At 39.0% G+C, this 21,852-nt stretch overlaps 1 protein-coding gene across 7 annotated transcripts in view; it reads left to right on the plus strand.

Moving 5' to 3' along the window:
- AGTPBP1 (ATP/GTP binding carboxypeptidase 1) overlaps window positions 1-21,852 on the plus strand; it is a 142,608-nt gene that overhangs the window by 116,455 nt on the left and 4,301 nt on the right. For 6 of the 7 annotated variants that reach the window (XM_021064641.2, XM_005656805.4, XM_005656806.4 and 3 more), the window contains 2 exons: window positions 5,603-5,779; window positions 8,816-8,976. In XM_021064641.2, the coding sequence (XP_020920300.2) occupies window positions 5,603-5,779; window positions 8,816-8,976 (338 nt within the window). Of the gene's footprint in view, window positions 1-5,602; window positions 5,780-8,815; window positions 8,977-12,382; window positions 12,617-21,852 lie in introns of those variants that run through there. The other variant, XM_084979772.1, reaches the window with a different exon arrangement.

The raw sequence follows: 21,852 nt of genomic DNA on the forward strand, positions 1-21,852 counted from the left end.
GCGGCATATGGAGGTTCCCAGGCTAGGGGTCCGATCAGAGCTGTAGCTACCGGCCTATGCCGCAGCCACAGCAATGCAGGATCCGAGCCGCGTCTGCGACCTACACCACAGCTCACGGCAATGCCAGATCCTTCACCCACTGAGCAAGGTTGGGGATCGAACCTACAACCTCATGGTTCCTAGTTGGATTTGTTAGCCACTGAGCCACAATGGGAACTCCCTAAATGTTTTTGTTTTTTTTTTTTAACATTTTGCATTTCACGTTTTTTAAATTACAGTTGATTTACAGTATTATGTTAGTTTTTTGGTATACAACATAGTGATTCCATATTTTGTAGATTATATTCCATTTAAGGTTACTATAAAGTGATGGTTATATTCCCTGTGTTGTACAATATATCCTTGTGTTGTGTATGTATTATTTATTTATTTTATACATAATAGTTCATACCTCTTAAACCCCTACCTTTGTCTTGCCACTACCCCCATCCATCTTACTGGTAATGATTGGTTTGTTCTTTATACCTGTGAGTCTGCTTTTGTTTCATTATGTACATTCGTTTGTTTTGTCTTTTAGATTCCACATATAAATATGCTATTGCTTATATGTGGAATCTAAAAATCATTTATTTTTGTCTGACTTATTTCACTAAGCATAATACCCTCCAGGTCCTTCCATGTGTTGCATATAGCAAACTTTTGTTCTTTTTTATGGCTAAACGAATATTCCATTATATGTACATATATCATATATATTAACAATAAAAAAATATATACCACATCCTCTTATCCATTCATCTGCTGATGGACACTTAGTTTGCTACCGTATCCTAGCTATTGTAAATAATGCTGCTATGAACATTGGGGTGCATGTATCTTTCTAAATGAATGTTTTTGTTTTCTTGGGACATATGCCCAGGGGTAGAATTACTGGATCATATGGCAGTTCTTTTTTAATTTTTTGGGAAGCCTCCATAACTGTTTTTCATGGTGGCTGTACCAATTTACATTCCCATTAACAGTGTAGGAGGGTTCCCTTTTCCCCTCATCGCCACCAGCATTTGTTATTTGTGATCTTGCTGTTGATTCTGATAGTGTGATGTGATGTCTCATTGTGGTTTTGATTTGCATTTACCTGATGAGTAGCAATGCTGAGCATCTTTTCATGTGCTTATTTGCCATCTTCCTTTCCTCTTTGGAAAAATATATATTTGGGTCTTTTGCTCATTTTTTAATTGGGTTGTTTGGTTTTTTTGTTTTGTTTTCTTTTTGATGTTACAACTCACGAGCTGTTCGTGTATTGTGGATATTAGCCCCTTTCAGTCATATCATTTGCAAATATTTCCTCTCATTCAATAGGTTATCTTTTCCTTTTGCTATACAGAAGCTTTTGAATTTAATTAGGTCCCACTTATTTATTTTTGTTCTTATTTCTTTTCCCTGAAGAGGCAGATTCAAAAAATTGCTACAACTTACGTTAAAGAATATTCTGCCTGTCTTACATTTAGATCTTTATTCCATTTTTCAATTTACTTTTGCATATTGTGTGAGAAAATACTCTAATTTCATTCTTTTACATGTAGCTGTCCAGTTATTGGACACTTACTGAAGCACTCATTTATTGAAGAGACTGTCTTTTTCCTTTTGTATATTTTTACTGCTTTTGTCACAGCCTGTGACTGTAGTTTACCATAGGTATGTAGGTTTATTTCTGGACTCTCTGTTCTGTTCCATTGATCTTTGTGTCTGTTTTTGTGCTGGCACCATACTGTTTTGATTACTATAGCTTTGCAGTATAGTCTGAAGCCAAGAAGTATAATACCTCCAGCTTTGTTGGTTTTTTTCCCCCACTTCTCAAGATTTCTTTGGCAAAATTGGATCTTTTGTGGTCCCACATAATTTGGGGGATTATTTGTTGCATTTCTGTGGAAAATGTTCTGGGTATTTTGATCAGGATTGCATTAAATCAATTGATTGCTTTTGGTAATGTGAATATTTTAACAATATTAATTATTTCAATTCATGAACCAGGGATATCTGTCTGTTTCTTTGTATCATCTTTAGTTTCCTTCATCAGTGTTATGCAGAACTCCTCAATAAAGTATTAGCAAACCAAATCCAATAATATTTGAAAGGGATCATATACCGTGATCAAGTGGGATTTATTCTAGGTATGCAAGAATGGTTCAGTACCCACAAATCAATCATTGTAATACATCACATCCACAAAAGGAAGGATATAAATCACATGACTATCTCAGTAGATGCAGAAAAAGCACTTGACAAAATTCAACATCCATTCATGTTAAAAACTCTCATCAAAGTTGGTATAGAGGGAACATATCTCAACATAATAAAGATTGTTTATGACAAACCCACACTTAATGTCATACTTAGTGTGGAAAAGCTGAAAGCTTTTCCTCTAAAAATGCTTTTCAGATTTCAATTTTTAATCTTTTGTTGAGTTGTGGGGTCTAATTTTAGTTTCCCCATGTATAACCAGTTGGCTCAGCACCATTTGTTAAACAGTATCTTCTTCCTCTGCAGATTGTATAAAGCCCTCTGTTACTTACTCTATTTCCACATGTATGGATGTGTTTGAGGTATTCCTGGGACTGAAGTGCAATCTGTTACTTTATATCCTGTGTGTTTTTCATTCTGTCATAGTGTCTCTCCTATACTTACCTCTAATTGAGCACTGCAGGTCATTTTCTTTTTTTAAAAAATAATTTTTATTTTTTGCATTATAGCTGATTTATAGTGTTCTGTCAATTTTCTACTGCACAGCAAGGTGACCCAGTTACACATACATGTATACATTCTGTTTTCTCATATCATGCTCCATTAAAGTGACCAGACATAGTTCCCAGTGCTATACAGCAGGATCCCATTGCTTATCCATTTCCAAAGGCAGTAGTTTGCATCTATTAACCCCAAATTCCCAGCCCCTTCCATTCCCTCCTCCTCCCCCTTGGCAACCACAAGTCTGTTCTCCATGTCCATGATTTTCTTTTCTGTGGAAAGGTTCATTTGTGCCATATATTAGATTCCAGATAAGTTTCAGTAGCATACCACTGCCTTTAGCAGAACTTCAAGGCACATTTTCTTTCTGGTGTCCTCTCTCTTCTTCCCCTTTTCCAAATAAATAAAATGATTAGAGTTACATAAAAAATGGAAGCACTCCAGAAATATAAAATAGTGAGTGAAAGTCATCTCCTCTCAATCATCACCAAAGAATCACTTTCACCATGTGCACTGTGAGACTTGCCTCTAAACACATTCCTTTATAGATGTATATACTCATAGTGCATGAAGTTTTTGTTGTTGTTGCTGTTGTTGTTTTTTCACTTCACAGCAGCTTTTTTTTTCACATCATATCTCATATCTGGATCCTCATATCTGGATCTGCCTCCTTCTTTTTGACAATGACACAAGATTTCCACTGCGTATTTTTGTAATGACTGTACAGTTTTGCCAAAGTTTATTTATTCAGTGTCCCTTGTTGATCATTACTATTTATTGCCAAATTGTCTTTCATAAAGATTGTACAAATCAATACTTGCCAGTGAATGATACTGCTGTTTCTCCACACATCTTACTCTCATCTTTTTTTTTTTTTTTAATTTTATGGATGCACCCACAGAATATGGAAGTTCCTGGGCCAGGGATTGAATCCAGGCTGCCGCTGCAACAATACCCAAGCCTTTAATCCACTGTGTCAGGCTGCGAATCAAACCTGTGCCTCTAAAGCAACCTGAGCCACTGCGGTCAGATTCTTAGCTCTCTGTACCACAGAGGGAACTCCTTATTGTCATCTTTGCCAGGTGAAAAAAAAAATCTGATGGTTTTAATTTGTATATCTGTAATTATAAGTATATGAGTTCGAGTATCTTTTCATATGTTTAACCAGTTATCTCTCTTTTAAAAATAACCTTTTTCATATTCCCTGCTTATGTTTGTACAGGTCATCTAATTATAAGAACTCTTGGAGGTCTCTTGTAGCTCATTGGGTTAAGGATCTGGTGTTGTCATTACAGTGGCACAAGTCCAATCCCTGGCCCAGGAACTTCCATATGCTGTGGGCATGGCCAAAAAAATAGAAATATAAGGACTCTTTATGTGTATTATAAATGTATTTAAAATTTTGTTTATGATGAATAATGATCTAAAATTTTTTTCGTATTTGTTGATTTTTTTTAAAAAAAATGGCTTCTGGGTTTTGAGGCTTATAGAAAGGCCTTTCTCCTTCCAACACTTTAAAAGTATAATTCCATGTTTACTGTTTTTAGTTTCATTTAAAACATTTTACTTACTTACTAAATTTATTATTTATTTAGCTTTTAGGGCCATACCTATGGCATATGGAGGTTCCCAGGCTAGGGGTCAAATCAGAGCTAGCCACTGGCCTACCCCACAGCCTCAGCAACGCCAGATCCGAGCAACAAGTGCGACCTACACCACAGCTCCTGGCAACACCGGATCCATAATCCACTGAGTGAGGCCAGGGATCAAACCTGTGTCCTCTTGGATCCTAGTCAGATTCGTTTCCACTGCGCCGCGACGACGGGAACTCCCTTTACTTATTACTTTTAAATTCTCAATCTATTTAGAGTTTAATTTAAGGAAGAGTGACTTCAGCTGATTTTTCTCAGTGGCTGACTGGTGTGTTAGGTTTCATGAATGATCAGTCTTCTTCACTAATAATAATAATACTAACTTTAACAAATACCTTTGATTCTCATTATGAACTCTCTTTCTGAAGATGTATTTATTCGTACATCAGAATCACCATTTAAATTACCTTAGATATTTAATTTATCTGTTGGATTATTTCTCTAGTCAGGCTTCTCTCTGAGAATTCCCCACGTACATTTCTATATTTCATTTTTAAGTGAACTTGAGAATAATTTTCAGTTTTAGAAATGTCGTGGCCATTTATATCATAATTGTTTTACCTTCATTGATTAATTTACAGTGTTAAATCTCTTAGTCAAGCCATCTTTTGTGACTAATATCTTCGTTTTATAAAATATATTTTTCTTCATATGTTATTATTATTTTTTTTTGTCTTTTTGTCTTTTTAGGGCCACACCCATGACATATGGAGGTTCCCAGGCTAGGGGTCAAATTGGAGCTATAGCCACCAGCCTACAGCATAGCCATAGCAATGTGAGATCTGAGCCATGTCTGCAACCTACACCACAGCTCACAGCAATGCGAGATCCTTAACCCACTGAGCGAGGCCAGGGATCGAACCCACGTCCTCATGGATGCTATTCGGGTTCGTTAACCTCTGAGCCATGACGGGAACTCCTCTTCATATTTTAAGACATGTTTTTCTTACATAGTTTTATCCCCCTTATTGGTTGCTATCATGAATTATCCTTTTATTCTCTGATTACTGTTTGTCTAGGAAAGCAGAAAAGTATGAATTAGTAAGAGGATCATTTTAATGTTTTGAATAGCAAGGGGATGGCAAGAGGATCCACATGACTCTGCTCTAATGACCGTGCTGTCATAACCATTTTTCAAAATTCAAACAAAAAGTCTAAATGACAAAAAACCCTTAAAACATCTTATTTTATCATTCTTATCTTTGCAGACATTGCCTAAGATTCTGAGCCATATTGCCCCAGCATTTTGCATGAGCAGCTGTAGCTTCGTAGTAGAAAAATCTAAAGAATCTACGGCACGTGTTGTCGTTTGGAGAGAGATAGGAGTGCAAAGAAGCTACACCATGGAGAGCACTTTGTGTGGCTGTGATCAGGGAAAATATAAGGTAAAACATCTCAGGACTTTCGTATATATTCTAATAGTTATCAAATATAAATTAATAAATATAAATTAATATAATATAAATTAAATGATATGTTTGTTGTCCTGAGTTATATGTAATTTGCAATAGTGAAATTGAATCATATGAATTTTTTGTTTTTTTGCTTGTTACGGCCACACCCAAGACGGCAAATGGAAGTTCCCAGGCTAGGGGTCAAATCAGAGCTGCAGCTGCTGGCCTACACCACAGCCACGGCAACATGGGCTCTGCACCACATCTGCAACCTGTACCACAGCTCACGGCAACGCCAGATACTTAACCCACTGAGGGACTGAACCCACGTCCTCATGGATACTAGTCAGGTTTGTCACTGCTGAGCCACCATGAGAACTCCCTGAATCATATGAAATCTTAAGAACAAATTTTTTTTTTTTTTTTTTTTTTTTTTTTTTAGTTTTCTGAACTAAATAGCTTGATTTGAGTCCTTATGAAATCTTGGTTGAGTCTGTTTACAGTCATAATTTTTAAGAAATTGTACACTTTTAAATAATGATTAGTGATTTATAATGAGCTATGCAAGTAGTAGATTATTAATAAAATGTTCTGTCATCTTAATTGTTGCATATAAGTGTATTTGTGTGCATTTAGAAATAAACACGTTACACTTGTTTATAAAGTATTTTTATATTTAGATTTGGTGTGTGTGTGACATATGCATAGCCCTTTGCTAATTTTTTTCTTTCCTAAGACTCCTCTTTGGTGCCATAGGTTTTTATTGGAAACAGTGAGTTCAAACTTTACTTTTGAAATTATAGAGTAATTAAACGTTAGGTGACTTCGAGTTTTCTAATTTTAAAAATTGAGAACTTAATGGGCAATGAACTGGACCTTAGGTAAGCAACTGCAAACCCAATTATTTATTTTTCTTGCCTTGCCACAGAAAGGTTTTCAGGTGTCATGCTAATTATTCCACCCATTCTGCTTTGTTGACATGAAGCAAGAGGAAACTGAATCTCAGTGATTTTCATATCTCACATAAAAATGGTTATAATTTTATGTTTTAAAGAGTTAAAAATCTTCCAATTGGTTAGTATTAAAAATGTAAACATATTATAATTCATGCCCAAATGTTTAAGGGGAGAGCTTAAATAATGGTTTTGCCCGTCTATAACAAAGTGGAAGAAAATCATATAGATTTTCCTATTGACATTCAAACTTTGGGGACCTAGATGGGAGACCTTGATGAAATTCCAGTAGTTTCTGTAGAGTGACTCTGAGTTTCAGTTTAAGCACAGTATACTATTCTTCCAAAATGGACTGTCTTTTGAAATCTCTCCAAATATTGTAAAATAATGACTTCTCTTCTACCAAGGGCATGATCGCGGTGAGCGAGGCGCATGAGCCCTCTGCCCACCAACCCTTTCTCCTCATCCCTGTTTTAGGGAACTGTAAGGGTGTGGGGTGGGAGAAAAGCTAGAGAATCACTTTTGTAAAGGACCATAGGTAGCTTCTAGGAAATAAAAAAAAAAAACAAAAAAAAAACCCTTGGGCTATGTGATGTAGGGAAACAGATTGTAAGTTATTTTTTCGTAAAGAGTTGCTTTATGCACTGAGGCTGGAGAAGGCAACTTAGAGCATCAGTGTCTGTGAGACTAGTCTCAGGGGGTAGGGAGAGAGGTAGTCAGGGAAGCTGTAACCTGCATGTGCCTGGAAATCACCTGTAGTGTAAGGGCAGTATTACTGTATTTGGATTCTCCTGGTAGACTTTCATTGGATTTTTAAAAATTTTTCTGTTTGTGTTTTGATAAATTTATTTGGTCATTGAAAGAAACTACATTAAAAAATAGCTAAAATAGGAGTTCCCATTGTGGCACAGCAGAAGCAAATCTGACTAGTATCCATGAGGATGTGGGTTCGATCCCTGGCCTCACTCAGTGGGTCGGGGATCTGGTGTTGCCGTGAGCTGCGGTGTAGATTGCAGAAGTGGCTCAGATCTCCTGTGGCTGTGGCTGTGGTTGTAGGCCTGCAGCTGTAGCTCCGATATGACCCCTAGCCTGGAAACTTCCATGTACCTCGGGTGTGGCCCTAAAAAGGAAAAAAAAAAAAGGGTCATGGTAAAATTTTGTTTTTGCTTCAGTAGACAAAATTTGAAACGGGCATTCTTTTGTGTGTGTGTGTGTGTGTGTGTGTGTGTGTGCTTTTGCCTTTTCTAGGGCTACTCCCACGGCATATGGTGGTTCCCAGGCTAGGGGTCGAATCAGAGCCGTAGCTGCCAGCCTACGCCACAGCCATAGCAACGCCAGATCCGAGCCGAGTCTGCGACCCACACCACAGCTCATGGCAATGCTGGATCCTTAACCCACTGAGAAAGGCCAGGGATCGAACCCACAACCTCGTGGTTCCTAGTTGGATTTGTTAACCACTGAGCCACCACGGGAACTCTGAAAGGGACATTCTTGAATGACATGGAGCATAAGAACTTATTTTACCTTCTATCTTACTGGCTTAGATTTTAATCCTTTTTTTTTTTTTTTTACATAATTACTTTCCTTTTGTTTGTTTTTTACTTACTTATTTCTTTTTATCATACAGGAAAATTATCTATAAAGTAATCTTTGAGTATACGATTTGGATCCTTGATTGTAACACAATAATTTTAACATCAGCATCCAAAGTAGTGGATTACAAGAAGTACTAGCAAGATCTTACAAAAATATAATTTCACACATGAACTCCAAGAATAACTTAACCACAGGATGATTATCTATTTTTTTCCCTCACCAGCGTGTTGGTGAAAATAGCTTGTGTGCAGTGAATGAGAATAGACGTTTTAGAAATGGTTTTTTAAGACAGTTTCCTTTGTGACTTAAAATAACCTTATGTTGTTAAGACACTGCTTGTCGAGTCCTAGGTTCACACAACGTACCAGCCTTTTATTTTATTAATATAGTTATAAATTCCTCTTATGTAATTTTAACGAGCTACAGCCAGAGGATAGCCAATGTCCTAGTTACATATATAATATTGCTTTATTTCTAGGGTTTACAAATTGGTACTCGAGAACTGGAAGAGATGGGAGCAAAATTTTGTGTTGGCCTTTTGCGTTTGAAAAGACTGACATCCCCATTGGAGTATAATCTGCCTTCCAGCTTGCTTGACTTTGAAAATGACTTGATCGAATCAAGCTGCAAAGTAACTAGGTAAGACACACACTCTTCTTTGTTATGCAGTAGTATAGCGTTAGACTTGATTAAATTAGGTAAGCAAAGGAAATGCACAGAGATTTTGACAGCCAAGAGCATTTCTAGAATTAAGTTCGCACACGTAATATTTGTTCCAAAATGTAATAATATTGTTGATTCCTTTAACATTGGTATTTAGATGAAATTTTAATGGAACATCCTTATTTTGGAATGCCATTTTATTGGTCTTAATGGTTTCCTTTTAACCCCAAAATAAGCAATGTGGAAAGCAGTTACTTATATCAGATTATATGTACATTAAGAGGGTTTGGGAGTTCCCATCATGATGCAGTGGTTAACGAATCCGAATCTGACTAGGAACCATGAGGTTGTGGGTTCGTTCCCTGGCCTTGCTCAGGGGGTTAAGGATCCAGCGTTGCTGTGAGCTGTGGTGTGGGTCGCAGACGCAGCTCAGATCCTGCGTTGCTGTGGCTCTGGCGTAGGCCGGTGGCTACAGCTCCAATTCGACCCCTAGCCTGGGAACCTCCATATGCCGCGGGAGCAGCTCAAGAAAAGGCAAAAAGACAAAAAAAAAAAAAAAAAAAAAAAAAAAAAAGGGTTTGAAGACAAGATTCACACCTCACGAGAAATTTTATTTTGTTGATAATGTACACACGTCTGATGACTTTCCCATCATAACCTGCTGGTTACATCTCCTAGAGACTTAATGTAGTGTCCCTCTGAAAATCTAACCACGTTTGCCAAATACTTCTCTAAATAGGCAAAATTTTGTTCCCAAAATTCAGTGTGTACAGATCTGGTCAGTTATAAGCTCAGAGATAATGTCCGTATCATAATTCTTAATCATAATACCAGAGTCGAGTACTTTAGAGGTTAATTCACATGGGTAAAGAATTGTCCCATTTATAGAACCTTCATGATTTCTGTTGTTAAACAGCGACATAAGATTTGTTAATTTGCCCAGCTCTGGTAGATATCTCACTTGAGCCGTTTTTAAGCGTAGTAAAACATTAACTAGAACTCTCTTCTTTATAACACAGTAATTGAGACAGTGACAACTTGAATTCTCTACACTTCAAAACACTTGCTAAACAATAATGAAAATAAATATAAAGATTGTCAGTTGTTCTCATTGATGTTTGGAAGCCTCTATTTAAGTTTTTTCTTGTATTCTTTCCCACCCAACTTTATTGAGGTAAAATTCAAAAATAAAATTGTAAAATACTTAAGGTATACAACAAGTGGAGTTTTATTTTCCAATTTGCTATGGATGGATAATTGAATAAGAATACCGTAAGAATGAAGTTCTGTGCAAATGGAAGAGGGCACCCCAAAGTTCAAATATAAGCTCTGATTTTTATTATTCCAGTCACCAGACATATAATTTTATGTCGTAAAGGTTTCTGGACACTTCATTCGAGTTCCTGGGCTTCTGTCACCACAGATCAGAAATAAAGAACTTGTGGGCCATGCAAATCTTGTTTTCATCCCAGGGTCTTTGCATTTGCTTTTTCCTCTCCCAGAATGTCTGTGCTTCCACTGGTTTAAGGTTTTTGTCCTTATCCTCAGTGCCATTCAGTCTCAGTGCATTGTGTTTAGGAGTGATGTGTTAATAATACATCTTGCGTGACACTTAATATATACTTTTAGTATGAGGATTCTTGTCTTCAACTTTGAAAAGTTCTCAGCCTTTTTTTTTTTTTTAATTGCTTCTTTGTCAATTCCTTTATTCTGTTCTTCCAGAACATTGGAGCTTCTCAGTCTGTTCTCCACACATGTCTCTTAACTATTTTTTCATATTTTTTAAATCTCTGCTTCAGTCAAGGTAAATTCTTCACTTGCATTATATAATTCACTAACTGTCTAGATCTTTCCAGTCTAGAGTTCAATCTAATGGGAGGTTTTTATTTTAAAGACCTTATATTTCATAACTAATTGGTTCTTTTTTGTTTCAGCATGTTTTAATTTCATGATTTCTTATTTATTCTTTTGGCTGCCATTCTTTCCTTCTTTGAAGACCCTAAACACTTTCCAAGTCCTTTATAGATTATGCCATTATTTTTGTGTTGGTAAATTCATCCATGGTTTCTCATGAATTTTGTAGTTTGCAAGCTCATTTTGAGTGAGAGTTCCTCACAGCCCTTTCAAGTCTCTCCCCTTACTGCCTTAATGGTTTGTGATGGCTTCTGCCTGGCCCCCTCAAGCCTCAAGTCTAAGCTTATATTAGCTTACAAGAGCATTATATTAGACTTATTTTTCCTACTTCTCATCTTCTGTGATACTGGGGATTTTGCTGGACAAGTAACTGCATTCACGAGGGTTTGAGTTTGTTGCTCTTTCTCCTTCTTTCTGACTTAGTAGTTGCAACTTTATAAAATCTTGGCCTTCGGCAGAATCTCGGCCTTATTTTGTCAGTCTTCTTTCTAAAGGGGGAAGCCTCACCCCAGCTGCTCCATTCCCATGAGTTGGGGTTTAATTCCTTGTCTCTAGGACAGTTAAGCCTCCCTGTTACCACTTAAGCTATTGCTGCCTGCTCTTGGACCTGGAATTCAGGACCCACAGCCCATTTTTGTGCTTCTCTTGTTTTTGTGCTCCGTGGAGACGTTTGTCTTGTTTTCTGTGTGCATCTGTGTCTTTTTTGTCTTCCTCTTTTATCTGTTGTTGGCTCTGTGGGTAGAGCAGGGATGACAAGTATCTCAAAGCAGGTACTTTTCTAAACTAACTTCTGAGAGACATCTGTCCCTCACAGCTCCCTACCCAACTCATCATTAACCCCCGGGACCTTATTTGTGCCATGCAACACTGTCTGACGTACCCCACTGAGTGAGGTATGTGAAGTGGTGGTTTTTTGCCCCAGGGGGAAAAAAGATATGATTGAAGCTGGGAAGCTAGAGGCAAGAAAATCTTTGAGGAAACTACTTGGAATAATTTGTACTTGAGAAGATAAGAGCTCAAATAAGAAGGTAACATGGCAGCGATTGTTTGAGGGGACAGTGTTTGGTGACAATGCAGATGTCTTGACGATTGAGTATAGAATTGGAAGCAGGTGAAGCCACATGTCCATATTTGAGTGAAAAGGGCAAATGATAGAATTAGAAATGCAACTAAGAAGCCGCTTACTTATATTAAGATTACCTCCCTGTCCTTTTCTTTACTGTCTGTACTCATCTGGATCCCTTCTTTGCCCGTGGTAATTTTCTGTTTCCTGTTTTTATTATTATTATTATTATAGTGTAGTTGATTTACAAGGTTTCTTCCATTTCTGTTGTAGAGCAAATTGACCCAGTCACACACAGTTCCCTGTGCTGTACAGTAGGACCCCATTGCCCAGGCCATTCCAAATGTGTCGGTTTCCTGGTTTTAATGTGAAACCGAGGTCTTTATTTATTTATTTGCTTTTTAGGACTGCACCTGCAGCAGATGGAAGTCCCCAAGCTAGGAGTCAAATTGGAGCTTCAGCTGCTGGCCTGTGCCACAGCCACAGCAATGCAAGATCTGAACCACATCTGTGACCTACACCAAAGCTCTTGGCAATGCCGGATCCTTAACCCACTGAGTGAGGCCAGGGATTCAACCTGCATCCTCATGGATTCTAGCCAGGTTTGTTACTGCTGAGCTACAACAGGAAATACCTGAGGTATCAGTTGAATAAATAGAAGTTCTCCCAATAAGTGTGTGTGTGTGTGTGTGTGTATTTTAGTGTGTTGACCCTTAAAAAGTCTTTCAAACCCATCTTCCCCTGTGAAATTTTTGCATTTGTTTCTGTGTTCATTGTGGATGGTTTTATTCCACACAGCAGCCCCTCAGGCTGCCTTTTTTTTTTTTCTTTTTTTTTTTTTTTTTTGTTCCTCAGCCTTAACTGTTTCCCAAGGTAGAGTGTCTATTTGTTGTGAACTAATTTTTTCACTTAAGGCAGTTTATGTCAGGTAAGTTGGAATAATTGCAGCAACAAGAATAGTAGATGTTAAATGCCTTTGTCAAGGTAATCAGTGACTCACTTATAGACGTCAAATAACTAGTTGTTTTCATGACACTATAAACCCAGGGATATTTGGCACGCAGCATTTGAATTTGTTTAAATAAACTAAGAACAAAGTAAGAAGACTTATTCAAAGCGAATCTATGATTATTACGAAAAATAAGTTCCCAGTCATTTATACCATTGCTTTATTTACTGAAAGATAGTTGTATAAATAACCATGGAAATCTAAAAATCTAAATCAATTCGAAGCTTAAAAACTACAGATCTGTAAAATTATTTTACTTGCAACACTTAAAACTTCTGAATGTAAGACTTTCTATTAAAAAGCTGGCAAGATACTTTAACTGTGTTACATGTATAGAAGCTAAAACTAACTTTCCCTTTATTTGGTGGGTTTCTTTTTTTTTTCTTTTTTCTTTTTTTGTCTTTTTGCCTTTTCTAGGGCTGTTCCCATGGCATATGGAGGTTCCCAGGCTAGGGGTCTAATCGGAGCTGTAGCCGCCGGCCGCAGCAACATGGGCTCCGAGCCAGCCACGTCTGCGACCTACACTACAGCTCACGGCCATGCCGGATCCTTAACCCACTGAGCAAGGCCAGGGATAGAACCCACAACCTCATGGTTCCTAGTCAGATTCGTTAACCACCGCGCCACTACGGGAACTCCTAGTGTTTGTTTTTAAACTTTCTGTCACTTTATATATGAATATCTAATAAGCAGAATATAGTTGTTTTTATAAAAATTCAGTCTGACAGTTATCTTTTAATTGGAAACTTCATTCATTTACATTTATTGAAATTATTGACATATTTACATTTAAATCTACCAGTCTATTATTTGCTATTTGTACCACTTGCTTTATTTTTTTAAAGGTTTTTATTTGATTTATTTAAGCTAAATTTTTTTTACATTTATGTTAATAAAATGTAATCAATTTTTTTGCATTTCTGTCACATTTTCTGATAAAGGCTAAGCAAGGGGATCTAGTGGTCTGATTGCTCTTTATAAAAGCTTTCAACCAATTCTGTTTTCAGTTCCCCCTGATAGCCATTATCTTCAATATAAATATATTTATAGTCAAACTCAATATAAATTTGTACTTTTGTGTCTTTGGGAACAATATGGAATCCTTAGTATGTCAGCTCCATTTAAACCCCTCTTACTATATGTACTGCTGCTGTCAAATACAATATATTTCAAGTATTCTACATTTTGCAGATGCCATTACTGCTTTATGCAGTCATTGGATTTCACCACACGTTTTCTGACCAACCCCCCCCCCCCCGCCCCTTTTCTCATTCCTTTCTGCATTTCAGGTTTTGTTTGTTTGTTTTTTGCTTTTTATGGCTGCACTCGAGGCATACGGAGGTTCCCAGGCTAGGGGTCGAATCGGAGCTGCAGCCGCTGGCCTACACCACAGCCACAGCAACTCGGGATCCAAACCCCATCTGCGACCTACACCACAGCTCATGGCATCACCGGATCTTTAACCCACTGAGTGAGGCCAGGGATCAAATCTGCGTCCTCATGGATGCTAGTCAGATTTGTTTCTGCTGTGCCACAACGGGAACGCCCTACATTTCAGTTTTTATCCGAGGTCATTTTTCTTCTCAAAGAGTGTTAAGTCATCACCTTCATTTTTGAGGGGTATCTTTGCTGGATAGAGAATGTTTTTTTTTCAGCGTGTTGTTGTCTTCAATCTTCAACCGCTGAGTCATGTCAGCTGGTTGTCTTATTGTTGCCACTTTGAAAGTGATCTGTCTTTTAAGGTGAAGTTGCTTTTATGAATTTCCCTTATTCTTTAGCATTGAGGGGTTTAACCTAGGTGTGATTTTACTTATTTTGCATAGAATTCACCAGGTTTCTTAGGTTTGCGATTTGACGTCTTCTCAGTTTGGGGAAATTCTTTGCCATTTTTCTCTTCGAACATCGATTCTGCTTCATTTTTATCTCCTTCTTTCTGGGACTCCATTTACTTTTAAGTTTGACCTTTTAACTATCTCCTCTGTGCCTTTTACTCTCATGAATAAGTTTCCATTCTTTTGTCTCTCTGTGCTTTTTTCTGCATGTTTTTTCTAACCAACTGTTCACTCCCGCTCTCTTTGGCTGGGTCTAATCTGATGTGAAATTTACATTTATAGTTTAAATTCTCAATTGTAATTCATTAATAGGGCATGGGGGTGGGGGAACTCTTTAAAAAACTCTTAGAGGATGACTTAAAAATTGAGAGACATTGTGCAGAAGCATAAGGCCAGTAGCCAGCACTCAGGGATCCCTGTGGGAGTTATTTTGAACAGACTTTCACTTACTCTCCTCACTTCACCCCATTTCTGCCTTTTGGCCCTGAGTGAATAGCCTCTCTGATAAAAGCCAAGCAAGGGGCTCTAGAGGTCTGATTGCTCTTTATAAAACCTTTCAACCAGTTCTGTTTTCAGTTCCCCATGATAGCCATTATCTTCAATTCCTGAACTTTTCTAGGGCTTTATAATACAAATCAGCATTTTTTTTTTTCTTGTCTCACCCTGCTTGTAGATGCTTAGCAAAGTGGAGGAAATTGGAACTCAAGCCCATTAATTTCACGCATCTTCTGACATTTTGTTGATATTTCTTCTTTGCTATTATTATCTCCTCTCCAGTTTTCTTTTTAATGGCTTCATCCATCTTTTAAAAAAATTATTTTTTTTCTGTCATCTTAGTGGCTTTTGAGATCCACTGTGTTTACCATAAATTAGAGAAGCCTGTGGTTGAAAATTAATTATTTTGTATATTCTTAGGGCATTCGTTGGCAATTACCACAGGTAAATCATTATAATTTTACCCAATTGTATTTGTTGTATAATAAAATTTCCATTTCACATAACACTAAGTCTGCCTTATGTCTTTCCTAGGGGTGCATGTTTCTTTTAGGTCAAAGCTGCAAAAGTAGGTAGAACTCATTTAAAAACTTTTAGCTTGTTGGACTGCAGTCCTACCAGCCTGCAAGCCTTGTCACTGCCCAGTCTCAGGACCAAAAAGAGCCCAGAGACCAGCATCGGTGGTTTATTGGGTAGCAAATTGTACACGTCCAATACAAGGTCTTGGAGAGCAGACAGCAGGCAGGACATGGCAGCAGTCTTCGCAATGGAATAGGGAGAGGTGTCGCTGGTTATACAGGGAATTGGCATCAGATTGGCTTATCAGTTGCCAGGGACACCGGCACAGGGGCAGGTCCCTCATAGCCTCTTTGATAAACTAAGCAGGTGGAGCCATTCTGATCTAAAGAGTAGAAGAACAGTCACTAGCTGGGGAAGGCTTGGGGGGCAAGGAACTGATGAGGCACTGTGATTAAGAGGGAAAGACAGTCTTTGTGAGTAAGGTGGTTTTTTTTTTGACGTTTTATTGGATTCTAGTTGATTTACAATGTTGTGATCATTTCTGCTGTACAACAGAGTGACTCCGTTATACACATACATGTATCCATTTTTTTTAGATTCTTTTCCCATATAGGTTATCAAAGAACATGGGGCAGAGTCCCTTGTGCTATAGAGCAGGTCCCTGTTGACCATCCATTCCGTATACAACAATGTGCATATGAAGCAGGGACTCCTTGGGTGGGGGATGTACAGAGAGCAAGAGAGCAGCTCTCTAGAGCAGCCTGACCACACACAGCCCTACGGTGCTTTTGAACTTAGCAAAGGTGCTTTATTTTTACTTATTTATTTAGTCTTTCTAGGGCGACACACACAGCATATGGAAATTCCCAGGCTAGGGGTGGAATCAGAGCTGGAAACTGCTAGCCTACACCACAGCCGCAGCCACGCCAGATCTGCACTGTGTCTGTGACCTGCACCACAGCCCACGGCAACACCGGATCCTTAACCCACTGAGCGAGACCAGGGATGGAGCCTGCCTCCTCATGGATATTAGCTGGGTTCTTTACCACTGAGCCTCGACGGGAACCCCCTCATTTATTTATTTACTTTTTTACTATTTATTTATTTAAGTTGTGTTGAAGGAGAGTTGATTTACAAGATGTTATCATTTCTGCTGTACAACATTACGTGATTCAGTTATATATATATATATATATATATATATATGTCCATTTTTTTCTCAGGTTCTTTTCCCATATAGATCATCAGAGAATATTGGGTAGAGTTCCCTGTGCTGTACAGCAAAAAGTGTTTTTATTTTACACATTACCTGGACTATTAAACAGTCTTCTCAGTGATCCTCATTTAGAGGATCTGAGAACTGATGAAACATTTAAGAATAGGCTTCTCATTAGGATATTGTGTTGGTGACTAAATTTCAGAATATTAAGCATGTGGTTTTAAGTTTGTATGTTTATACTGTGGGGAAGCAAAGTTGAAAATTACCAAACATGGAGTTCCCGTCATGGCTCAGTGGTTAACGAATCTGACTAGGAACCATGAGGTTGCGGGTTCGATCCCTGCCCTTGCTCAGTGGGTTAAGGATCCGGCGTTGCCATGAGCTGTGGTGTAGGTTGCAGACGCAGCTCGGATATGGAATTTCTGTGGCTGTGGTGTAGGCCGGCGGCTACAGCTCCGATTAGACCCCTAGGCTGGGAACCTCCATATGCCACGGGAGCAGCCCTAGAAAAGGCAAAAAGACAAAAAAAAAAAAAAAAAAAAAAAAGGAAAGAAAGAAAGAAAATTACCAAACTCTATACAATGTTTTATTATAATAAATATACTCCTGTGTTTAAATGGAGCGTACTTACTGTCTTATAATCAAACAGTATTTGGACCTTTGTTTTTAGTTGAAAAGAAATTCACACAACATAAAATTAACTAATTTACCTTTTTTTTTTTTTAGGGCCACACCCACAGCATAAGGAAGTTCCTAGGCTAGGGATCCCATGGGTATTCTAGCTGGCAGCCTACATCCCAGCCACAGTTATGTCAGATCCAAGGCGTGTCTTTGACCTACACCACCGCTCAAGGCACCGCCAGATCCTTTAACCCACTTAGCAAGCCTAGGGATCCAACCTGCATGCTCATGGATACTAGTTGGGTTCATTCCTGCTGAACAACCGTGGGAACTCCTATTCATAACTTTCTTTATGTGAAGCTGGTGTTTGTTTATAAATATGTAAGAACTTTTTCTTCCGATAAAATTTAATTAATGATGTTTAAGAAAAAATTATTCATGACACTTGTTAAAGAACAGTAAGGCAGCCTTGATTCAGGAGGACAGCTGGAGCAGGTTTTTGCAATAGGGCAGAGGAGAGCTCCAGTCTGGATATAATAAGGAAAAGGGGTGATTTATAGCCGAGGAGTAGAGTTGGGGGGTTGGACCGAAAATTGCTAAGAGGAAACATCAGGGGTTAAGAGAGACTCTAGCTAAACCGACTTGACAGAATTTTTGCTGAAAGCAGGCTGGGGCCATCAGATCCTGAGAGTGGGAGTTAACTGACCTAGCAGGAGTCTTGCTTACCCTGGAGTAAGCAGACAGAGACCTGGGTTAGGGCCTCTCTATCAGGAGGATTTAGAGGACCCTGACCCAGTTTGGGTCAACGAGAGAGTCCCTGTTGATATAGATCATTTGTGGCCAGCAGTATCTCATCCCTAGCCGTGTAGTAAAGCTTGCTGGTATTAAAGTGCTTTATTTTTATTTTTTTGTTTGCTTTTTAGGGCCACACCCATGGCATATGGAAGTTCCCAGGCTAGGGGTCTAATCGGAGCTGTAGCCGCTAGCCTATTCCAGAGCCACAGCAACACGAGATCCGAGCCACATCTGCAACCTACACCACAGCTCATGGCAATGCCAGATCCTTAACCCACTGAGCAAGGCCAGGGATCAAACCCGCAACCTCATGGTTCCTATTTGGATTCATTAACCACGGAGCCATGATGGGAATTCCATGTGCTTCATTTTTAATGTAGAATTTACGATTTAACCAAACTAATCTTAAAAAAGCTCTTCCTTTTTTAATGGCTGCAACGCACATAGTGGAGCCTGGTTTGCATTTCCCAGAGTCCTTTATTACTACCCCGTAGAAAATTCTTATAGCTCTGGTTGCTGTTGAAATATTTTCTGGGCATATCAGTTATGTCATGGGATTGACGATAATAGCACAACTTGTAGTCCACTGGAAATCATAGTTGCCTATAACTAAAAGTGAACCATGGGTGTGTTTGTACTAAGTCAGTGAAATGCTGACTTACACATACCGAGGAGATTGAAATCATCTAGAAAAGTGACGTTTGGGACTTAGGTGAGCACCTTCGGACCCCAGACCAGATCTGATTGTAATGAAAGCTTCGAGGCTTGTCCTGAGAGAAGGAAGTGATCCTCATCCTTGAGATGCAGGTAGGTGCCCAGCCAGGAATGGTTAGTCTCTGAGACGTAGCTGCACAAGACTTTTGATGACCACGAACAAGTATGTATAATGTTTGTGTGTCAAACTCATGGTGGCCTCCTGGAAGAATTAAGTTATTCTTCCCACATTAGGTGTCTTTTGAGTCTTCCGAATAAGCATATAACATATCAGGAAGTTCCCGTTGTGGCTCACTGGTAACAAACCTGGCCAGTATTCATAAGGACTCTGGTTTAACCCCTGGCCTCGATCAGACTCAAGACGACTTGAATTTTTTTATGAATAGTTTTGTTTACTTTGTGACTTATAGAAGATGCTCTGTATCTCCTCTAAGATAGGAATCAAGTTGTATACATATAATCTTCCCCAATATTTGTGCAAACAGAGACTTTCTTTCACTTTAGACCTAACGTTTTGGCGCAAGAGAGACCCAGTCAGCAAATCTCAAATTTCTGATGATGTGGGCAGTGGAGTATTTTTCTGTGTGTGCAGTAGGTTTCAGAGATTCTCCCCCAGGGTGTCTTTATTGTGCTGCTTTAAAACAGGGAGCTTGGTCTCAGAACTGCAGAGGATTGCAGGGGTAGGAGGGTTCTGAATCACAAAGGTAAGGCAGTGTTTTTCGTCCCCTTAGCTTGGGGCAGCCCACCATCAGGACTCTGTAGGGATTGAGAAAGACCAATTGACTTTTTCTTTAACAAGGCAGGTTTTATTACCATGGCAATAACATTTCCTATGGGTACTGCTTAAGTGGTTAAAATGCTTTCACATCTCCTGTCTAATTTGAGCCAGATAACTTTGTGAGGTCAGGCGGCTGCTTTATTTACACTTGAGAAAAACAGGTGCTGGGAGAGAGTCAGTGACTTGCTCAAGGTCATACGGCTTGTTGGTAGAAGAATAGAGGCTCAAACCCAGACTTTCTGACTCCAGGCACAGGGTTTCATTTCCTCTGAGCTGGGAGAGATCTCTCCATCCTGGTGTCTCAGATGTCAGAATAGCTCACATTGCAGTTGATGGGTGTGCCATTTAAAGGAGAGGGGTCAATGTTTCAGGTGTAATTTTGTGCAGTGCTTAATAGGTTAGCATCAAGATAGCCCGAAAACCTTCTGAATTTGAATAAAGCAGAATTATAAGGAGTTCCCGTCGTGGCGCAGTGGTTAACGAATCTGACTGGGAACCATGGGATTTCGGGTTCGATCCCTGGCCTTGCTCAGTGGGTTGGGGATCCGGCGTTGCCATGGGCTGTGGTGTGGGTTGCAGATGTGGCTTGGATCCCACGTTGCTGTGGCTGTGGTGTAGGCCGGCGGCTACGGCTCCGATTGGACCCCTAGCCTGGGAACCTCCATATGCCACAGGAGTGGCTCTAGAAAAGGCAAAAAGACCAAAAAAAAAAAAAAAAAGGCAGAATTATAAGCCTTTCCTGCATCATGACGATTCCAAACAACAGAGAATTTCAGTGATTTGTCCTGTGAGAGCATGCATTGGGTGAACAGGTTTTGATATTTTTCTTGAAGGAGCATGAGAAGGATTTGTTTTTAAACTAAAATGCTCTTCTTGTGTAGAATTGTTTCTTGTTGAAATCTTTCTTGTTGAATTGTTTTAGCTTAGTTACCTTAATCCTTAGAAGTTAAATCTAGGACTGGAAGATATTAAGGCAGGTGTATATGGAATAACTATTAGAATGAAACAAAGACAGAGTAAAAAGAGTGAACATGTGTGAGGAAAATGAGGGGAAGAAAGAAGTAGTGGTGAGAAAACAAAGTAATATGATGAGAAATAATTAAATATTGACCATACCTTCTTTTTTATGATTGAAATATTTGAATTCCAATCTGCTGATGAAAAGGGATTATATTACAACCCTCGGGCAAATTACCTTCAACTCTTTCTCTTGAGTGAAGGTCGTTGTCAGATAATGTGTGTGAAGGCACTTCCTAAATTGTAAAGTGTTCAAACCATATGTTGGAATTATTGATAAAAGGAAAGCTGAATTATTATGATTGGTCTTGTGCCTGAAGTTTTTTCACTAAAGTAAAATCAGTGGGATTGGATAATGTAAAAATCGATGATCTTGTCAACCTTGTGGCTACTCATAAAGGCTTCAGCAAACATTTGCTTAGGGCTGCAGTGTATCAGACAAATCTGGGAGCTGACAGAAGGCTCTAAGGTGGGCAAGTCTCAGTTCCTGACTTAAGGTGCTTATGATTTAGTACTAGAAAAACCAGCCCATAAATAGAAGGTTTCAGCTGCATATGAGAAGCAATCAGGAGTTCCCATCGTGGCACAGTGGTTAACAGATCCAACTAGGAACCATGAGGTTGTGGGTTCTATCCCTGGCCTTGCTCAGTGGGTTAAGGATCCGGCGTTGCCATGATCTGTGGTGTAGGTTGCAGACGCAGCTCCGATCCTGCATTGCTGTGGCTCTGGCGTAGGCCGGTGGCTGCAGCTCCGATTGGACCCCTAGCCTGGGAACCTCCATGTGTCGTGGGAGCGGCCCTAGAAAAGGCAAAAAGACGAAAAAAAAGAAAAAAAAAAAGAAGCGATCAGATAGGAGGTCCCGTTGTGGCTCAGGGA

The sequence above is a fragment of the Sus scrofa genome, chromosome 10, assembly GCF_054392235.1.
Source record: "Sus scrofa isolate SSC_HxYL_T2T_F1_AM1 chromosome 10, Sscrofa_HxYL_maternal_Yorkshire_Landrace_v2.0, whole genome shotgun sequence".
Taxonomy (NCBI): domain Eukaryota; kingdom Metazoa; phylum Chordata; class Mammalia; order Artiodactyla; family Suidae; genus Sus; species Sus scrofa.